Source organism: Aegilops tauschii, chromosome 3, assembly GCF_002575655.3.
Source record: "Aegilops tauschii subsp. strangulata cultivar AL8/78 chromosome 3, Aet v6.0, whole genome shotgun sequence".
NCBI lineage: Eukaryota > Viridiplantae > Streptophyta > Magnoliopsida > Poales > Poaceae > Aegilops > Aegilops tauschii.
The window spans coordinates 5,929,665-5,938,019 of NC_053037.3; the positions used below are offsets into that span (position 1 = coordinate 5,929,665).

Sequence of the window (8,355 nt, forward strand, 5' to 3'; positions counted from 1 at the left end):
TGGAGGTGCAGTCGTCGCTCAGGCCAGATGCTGAACCTTTCACCCCTCTTCGTACAACCAGGGGATCCAGGAGGGCTCCAGCAAGTAAATTGTGCAAGGCGACCCAGGCGGAGAACGTGCTCATGCGGGTGCTTGGCATCGTTCCGGAGGATTTGGATGGCAATGAGGATAACATTGCCGAGTTGGCTGAGATCTTTGATTCGCCATTAAAGGAGCAGCACATCCGGGTCATCGCTGCTTTGTTCGGGAAGGAGATGCCACCGGTGAGAGACATGGCCGCTGGATCTTCGGTAGTTTTGGGAGCGGCATGAGTTCTGTTGGGTGGTGCCTAATGGGTATCGATGGATTGGAACCCTAAGGTACTTTGTTGGAACGTGCGGGGGCTGAATAATCCGGCCAAAAGGAACGCGGTGAGGGAGTTTGTGGGAGAGGCAAAGGTTAACATAGTAGGTCTTCAAGAGACGAAGCTTGATGTAATTGACTCATATATAGCTATGCAAAGTTTGGGGCCATCTTTTGATGGCTTCGCTTACGTGCCGGCGGTGGAGACCCGAGGGGGTATTCTTTTGGGGTGGGACTCGACGGTGTTGAGCATTGATAACATTGCCGTGGACTCTCACGCGCTCACGGGGAGGGTTCACTCCAAGGATGGCTTCGATCGGTGGGTGACGGTGGTCTACGGCCCCCAAGGTGACGAGGCGAAGATGCAGTTTCTTGTTGAACTGCACAATAGACGGGTGATGTGTCCGGGGCCATGGATGTTGCTTGGCAATTTTAACATGATCTTAAGAGCGGACGAGAAGAGCAACAACAACTTGAACCGTAGGATTATGAGAAGTTTCAGGGAATTCGTGGACGATTGCGAGCTCAAGGAACCTTATCTGCATGGAAGGAGATTTACGTGGTCTAATGAAAGAGAGCAACCAGTGCTCACGAAAATCGATCGGGTATTGGTATCGGTGGATTGGGAGCTTGCCTACCCGGAGATGTTGCTTCAAGGCTGAGCTCTAACATATCTGATCACGCACCATTGCACTTAACAACCTCGGCGCCTTTCTGCGCGAAGAAGAGATTTCGATTTGAGTTGTGCTGGCTCAAGTTGGAGGGGTTCGAGCAAACGGTTCGGGATGCCTGGGTGTGCCCTGAAGAGATCTTTGACCCGTTTAAGAGACTCGATTTCTTACTTCGCAACACGGCGACCGCTCTTCAGGCATGGGGTCAGAAGAAGATGGGCAACATTAGAATCCAGTTAGCCATTGCAAACTACATTATCCTGAAGATGGATCGGGCAATGGAAGATCGTGATCTTTCGGCAGAAGAGAGATGGCTTCGGGGCAGTTTAAAGCATGCGCTGTTGGGCCTGGCCTCTTTGCAGCGGACCATTGAGAGGCAGCGATCGCGCCTTAAGTGGATCAGGGAGGGGGACGCCAATACGAAACTTTTCCAGGCGGTGGCAAATGGCCGTCGCTCCAAGAATTTTATCCCTCATGTGAGACACAATGGCGAGTTGATTGTGGATCAGAGGAGGAAGGAAGACATCTTTTCGGAGGCCTACAAGCAGCTACTAGGCACAGCTCACGCGAGGGAGGCAGATGTGGATCTTGAGTTCTTAGACATGGAGACCCACGATTTGTCGGAGCTCGAGGAGATCTTTACCGAGGAGGAAGTGTGGAATACCATTAAAGAGTTGCCTCCGAATCGAGCCCCAGGACCGGATGGCTTTATTGCGGCTTTTTACCAGAAGGCGTGGCACATTATCAAGAATGATGTCATGGCAGTGCTTCTGAAGTTGTTTGTGGGGGACGAAAGAGGTTTCAACAAGCTTAACCGAGCGCACATTGTGCTCATCCCGAAGAAGCCGGAAGCAGAGGAAGTGGGTGATTTTCGTCCCATCAGTCTCACCCACAGTGTTGCGAAAATCTTCACTAAGCTGCTCGCGAATAGAGTTAGGAGGAGGATGAAGGAGATCGTGACGGCGAACCAATCGGCCTTTATTTGTGGGAGACACCTACATGACAATTTCATCTTGGTGCGGCAAGTGGCGAGGAAGATCCATGCACGGAAGGAGGCGGGAGTGTTCCTAAAACTAGACATTTCCAGAGCGTTTGATTCGCTCGCTTGGCCATTCTTGTTCAAGGTTTTGGCTCACAAGGGTTTTGGTGACAAATGGATGGCATAGGTTTCCATACTTCTCAAGACAGCTAACACGAAAGTTTTGGTGAATGGGTGTCCGGGAAGAAGTTTCGCTCATGTGCAAGGACTAAGGCAAGGGGACCCAGTGTCACCGTTGTTGTTTGGCATCGCGATGGACGTGTTGTCCAGGATCATGTTCAAGGCTGCGAGTATGGGAGTGATGAGCAAATTCACGGGGATCTCGGCGGAACAAAGCATTTCTATCTATGCGGACGATGTGGCGCTGTTCGTTAAGCCCACGGTGATGGATTTGAGGTTCGTGAAGGAAGCACTGTGGGTGTTTGGGGAGGCGTCGGGGCTGAAGATCAACTATCAAAAATCTTTGGCGGTTTTGATTCAAGGAGATGCTCAGGACAGGAGGCGTGTGGAGGCTATTCTGCAATGTGAGGTGGGGAGTTTCCCTTGTAGATACCTCGGCCTGCAGTTGGCGATCCACCAGCTTACTAGGGCGGAGTGGCAGCCCCTGCTCGATCAAGCGAAGAAGGCAGCCCCAGCGTGGCAACGGGGTCTGATCCAGAGGTCGGGCCGGCTGGTTCTGGCCAAGTCAGTGATTGCAGCTAAACCCATTCACCATTTCATGAGTGCGGAAGCTCCTAAGTGGCTGTTGGAAGAGATCAATCAATGGATGCGTGCGTTCTTTTGGGCAGGGAAGGATAAAGTAAACGGTGGACAGTGCTTGGTGGCCTGGAGTACGATTTGCAGACCCACATATTTGGGTGGGTTGGCTGTCAGAGATTTGGAATTGCAAGGACTTGCGTTGAGAGTGAGATGGGAATGGCTTAAGCGGACGGATCCCACGAGGCCCTGGCAGGGTCTGACCATGATGGAGGATAGAGATGCCAGAGAGGTTTTTGACAGCCTAGTCAAGATCGATGTGGGAGATGGCAGTAAGGTCCTATTCTGGAGGGATAGATGGATCCATGGCTTTGCGGTAGTTGACATCGCGCCTCTGCTGCATAGCATGGTTGATACCCGTACCAGGAACCGGCGCACGGTGAGAGACGCGTTGGAGATGGCTGCAAGATATGGATGGCGTTCTCACATTCATGGGACATATGCAGCTAGTTCACCTCAATCTGGCCATTAGCACAGTGCCCAGGGAGGCAGCCAGGGCAGACTGTTTCTCTTGGCCGGCCGATCCGTCGGGGATGTATACTGCAAGATCGACGTACTACCGTTTGTGCCAGGGGATTGAGCGGGTGGCGTATGCTTCTTGCATTTGGAAGAGTTGGGCACCCCTCAAGTGCAAAATCTTCAGCTGGTTGGCTATTCAGCACCGCATCTGGACTTCGGACCGGAGAGCTAGGCATGGGCTGCAGGACCGCCCTTCAAACTGCTTCACATGCTTACAGGACGAAGACAACGCTGAACACATATTGGTCCAATGTGTTTATGCTAGGGAAGTGTGGCACGGTTGCTTCCATGAGCTTAACTTGACCGTGGCACGACCGACCAGAGAGGATGAGTTACTGCACTGGTCGTTGGAGGCAAGGAGAGGGTTCCGGAAAGATCTCAAGAGAGGTTTTGATTCGCTGCTGATAGCGGTGACTTGGGCCTTGTGGAAACAACGCAAAGCGCGTGTCTTCAATAGAACGGCCCAACAGCTAGCCCCATCGGAGCTGGTGGAAGTGATCTTAAGAGAAATTCGCGAGTGGAGGGATGCAAGGTCTAGGGGTAGGAGGGTTGTCACGCTTTGTGAGAGAGTATGCTTTGTAATGGTGTAGGGTGTGTTCGGGTGTTGCCAAGGAGGGATGCGGGCATCTCCTCATTGCCATCTCTTGTAATCTTGTTGCTTTTCTTATATAAAGTTAAGGTACACGATTCGCGTATTCTTGAAAAAAAAAGATATGGGAATGGACGGCAGCGGGTCCACATTAATACTCAAAACTGCAAGAACATATACTGTCAACTAGTTTGGTCCATATATATATATATGCGGCACTGGAATGTGCAGGTCTACAACACATGAACACTGACTGAATTTCCAGAGATACGGGACAGTACATAGCTTATCAGTACGCCATGACTCTGACTGAAATCCCAACTCAATTACAATAACCACTGGACTGTTATCGAGTTCTTGCCAAGAGGCGACGATTCCACAAACTGTTGTTGTGAGCTGAAAGGCGGCGATTCTCGAGTGTATGACCGAGCATGATTCTCTAGTGAGCTGCGGTTGGCTCCGATCAGGCGGGTCCCCACATAGTGGTTCTGAATTTCCTAACCGTCTTTTCTTGAGATGCAGAGTTACCACCGAATTGAACAGTCATTTTTCAGCATCCATCTAATGCTTGTTCATCGATGCATGGCTGCTCCTGGACGAAGTGATTTTTTGGGGACGAGCAAATACAATATATAGCTCGCGGTGTAATTAAGGAAGCTACGAGCAGGAGTCTACCTACCACGTTCAAGTTAGTTTCCGACTGCAACAAGAGATTATTTTTTTAAACCAGACTGCAACAAGAGATCAAATCCAGTACACAAAGAAAAGAAAGGACACCAGGGATCGGGCCCCAAAAGAAACCCACCCTTACGTTTGCCCCAAGCGTCTTCGATCGGGCGAGAGCGAGGGCGCCGGCATGGCCCGCCACCGCCGCAGCCGCTCCGTGCTGGCCGTGCTGGAAGACGACGATCTCCTCTGGGAGATACTCCTCCACCTCCGGTCGCAGCCGTCCTCCCTCCTGCGTACCTCCATCGTTTGTAAGCGGTGGCGGCACCTCGCCGCTGATCCTAGGTTCCTCCGCCAGTTCTATCAGCATCATCGGAAGCCGCCCCTACTTGGCTTCTTCGAGTACCGCGAAGGCATCATCTTCACTCCAGTTCTGGACCCTCGCGACTGTATCCATCCCGTCCGCTTCGAACTTTTACGATATGACGGCTACCACGACGATGACAGCGTGCTCCGCTTCCCCATTGAGAACTATGTGCTCGGGTGCCGCCACGGCCTTGTTCTCATTGGAGACCATTTCCGGAGAGAGGTCATTGTGTGTGACCCCATCACTGGCAAGCAGTGCCCTGTGGCCATCCCTTTGGAGTTACAGAGGGAGTGGTACAACGGGGCCGTGCTATGCGCTGCCCGCGATCAGGGCCACATACACGGCACATGTCATTCGAGCCCCTTTAAGGTGGTTTTGGTGCCCATGTACAGAAAATACGGATCTATTTATGGCTCGCCCATCGCCCGTGTTTATTCCTCGGAGACTAACACATGGAGTGGTCTCATCTCTATAGAGGCTTCACGTAATAACTGTGTTTATTTTGGTCCTAGCACCCTTGTTGGTAGTGTCCTTTACTGGCCTTCACACAATTAGGGCGACAAGATACTTGAGTTTGATTTGGACACGCAGAACCTTACCGTGATAAAGGGGCCTCCTGGTGTGAATTATTCCGACAATTTCCAAATCATCCAGGCAGAAGATGGCGCCGTTGGTATTGCCGTGTTGTCTTACAATACCCTTCAACTATGGCAGCGAATGGTCAATCATCGAGGTGATGCCATATGGTTGTCGTGCAAGATTGTTCCATTGCGTAACCTTATTAACATCCCTCCTCGAACTGGGAGAAAGAGGGAATGTCTTCGATTGGTGGGGTATGATGAGGCTACCGATGTAATCTTTTTAGGTACCCACGACAGTGTCTATATGGTTCAACGCAAGTCAATGCAAACCAGGAAACTAAATGTGACCCATTCTCCATATCGCTGTTATCCTTTCACGAGTTTCTACCCACCAGGTGATTTCTCATCTTTGGTCATTATATCTTAGGAAGTAATCATATCTTGTTATGTTTTCTACACGATTGCTCGCATACGGTAATTGTGACTCTTAAATGTTACATATACAGCTTGAACTTAGTAAGCAATTTCCTTCGATAGAACTTAGTTAGCAATTGCACCTTTGCTAGATGGACTTATAGTGTACTATTTTGACATATGCTATATTACAATGTGTTTGTCTTCTTTATTTGAAGATACCAAATCAAATATCAAACTTTGTTGGCATCATTGGTCATGTTTGTTGGCAAGCTAAATTCTCCACTAAGAGGTAGTTAAGTATACTGCATGTATGAATATTCCTTGCATTACAACAGATGTGTTCTTTTATCTACTGCTAGTATCAAGAGTGACTTACAACACATCTGCAGAAATAAGATGCATAAGTGAATTGTTTTGCCCAAGTTATATTTGTCAGCTCATCTTTCTAATTGTATCATATTGTCTTCTCCTATCCATTTTTCTTTCATGTGGAGCTGTTGTTGATTGCTGGAGTTCTTATGCTTCTAGGCACAACTATTTCTGGTGGAACTAATGAAGCAGAAATATTGCACAATATGTAGGGTCATTGTCTAGTTTGATGTGCTGAAACAGGCTAACGGGTAAGAAGATCCTGTGAATATAGTTTTTGAGATTTGGACAATGATGATTTTCTCCTGATATGTGGTGGATAGTTTGGGTAGCATGCACCCTCAAACTACTGTATATTCGGCTCTAGAGATTCACACATGCTAATTACATAAAGAAACAATTAAAATGGTGGACAGGCTTAGTAATACAAACTCATGTTGGATCATAAATGATATGCAGATGATCCACATGTTGCCTGCCCAAAGTTGTACCTACGTTTTGTTGTTTCACAATCTATAAGCTGAAAGCAATATATTAGCGGCCCATTTTGGTATTATAAAAATCAGTCACCTCCTTTAGCTTCATCCCCTAAAACATTTGTGTGAAAAAGGCTGAAGGGTTTATTGTTATTTCCTACGTAGCCAGTAATTTTATATTGCTCTTACATGTTGTTTCGATCAATGTTTTAAATAGTTATGATATAGATCAACATTATGTTGCTGAGCTGATCATGAGCTTGTATGCCCGTACTCCTTGTTCATATGTTGCTTCGATCAACGTTTTAAATAGCAGGCTATGCCATTTAGCGGCGTCTCAGCCAGAAGCTATGAAAAGCTACAACAGAGCTATAGCAAAGCTAAGATCCATTTAGCGTTTTCCTTAAATAATGAAATCATGAAAACTTGAAAAAATAATTATACAATAAGGCATTATATATGATATATTGCATATACTTGACATATACACATGTTCGCACATCAAAGTCCAAGCACCAATCGGGTGTCCTAGTTTAAGGACCATGCATCGCATCAATGTATCATAAATACCAGAAATGATAATACAAAATAATACAGAAGCGTGGTATTGTATAGCATCTTAGTGGGCAAAATGACTCCAAATTTAGCGTTATAGCGGGAAATAGCGGGCTATCGTTGTTTTAGTTTAGCGCTAAAAGTGCACAGCTTTAGTGGGACAACTCTCAATCGAGTGTCCTTGTCCAACCGGTGAGAATATCGTCTGAATATAGTTTCTCTGACTTTGATTATTTAATTTTATAATGAAGAATTTCCAGCTGCCAATGTGGGTAGCGTTCAGCCCCAAATTCCTTTCCATTTGGATATAATAATTCACAAATGTGTACAACACTGGCAACAATTAAAATGATGACGGTGCCGAGGCAAAATGTCTCTTTTTTTAATTATAAATGATATCCAACTGTGGAATATAGTGTTGGTGTTGATATTGGTAGTGTGTGCCTACCTGGCCATCTCTAGAGTTCTCCTTGGTTTGGCTGCTCCAGAATAGATAAGCTGAAGGTAGTATAAGAGTAGTGCACGTTGTTATTACAAACATCAGCAATAGAATTCATCTAATTTTTGTGAACTATGTGGCATTCAACTCTCCCAACCCAATAAACTGCAGTGTCAAAGCGTTTCAAAGATTTCCTTTGTTATTGTTGGTAATCCTAGGAGATATTGCCATGGATATTATTTTTCTTTTAAAGATCTTCTTTATGTTGTTGAGCTCATTATGAGTTTGCATATATGTACTGTTCACACACTATGGTTAAACCACGTATACTCCATAGGTTCGACAATTGGAATTTGTGTTTTATTACCAGGTTACTAACAGATTGACCATTTTGTTTTGTCGAGGTGAAGGAATGGTTGCTGCATTTCCATCAAGTTTGTTGTGTGGCATCAATGTGGTTGGCTGTTTATATATTATCTGCAAAAATGAACTTACTAAGTATGTGCCCTAGTCTAGCAATGTTACTTAATTCACGGGATGTATTGGAAGACCTACTTTATATTTTATCT

The 8,355-nt window shown here is 46.8% G+C and overlaps 1 protein-coding gene across 1 annotated transcript; it reads left to right on the forward strand.

The window, feature by feature from the left end:
- Positions 1-4,772: 4,772 nt before the first annotated feature.
- On the forward strand, positions 4,773-5,504 carry LOC109786790 (uncharacterized). The gene has a single exon (XM_020345346.1). It carries the CDS (start codon positions 4,773-4,775, stop codon positions 5,502-5,504), a length of 732 nt encoding a protein of 243 aa, XP_020200935.1.
- Positions 5,505-8,355: the final 2,851 nt, after the last annotated feature.

Bases quoted from the DNA above. Each gene is read 5' to 3' on its own strand.
- LOC109786790 (XM_020345346.1), top strand. From the start codon at position 4,773: ATGGCCCGCCACCGCCGCAGCCGCTCCGTGCTGGCCGTGCTGGAAGAC.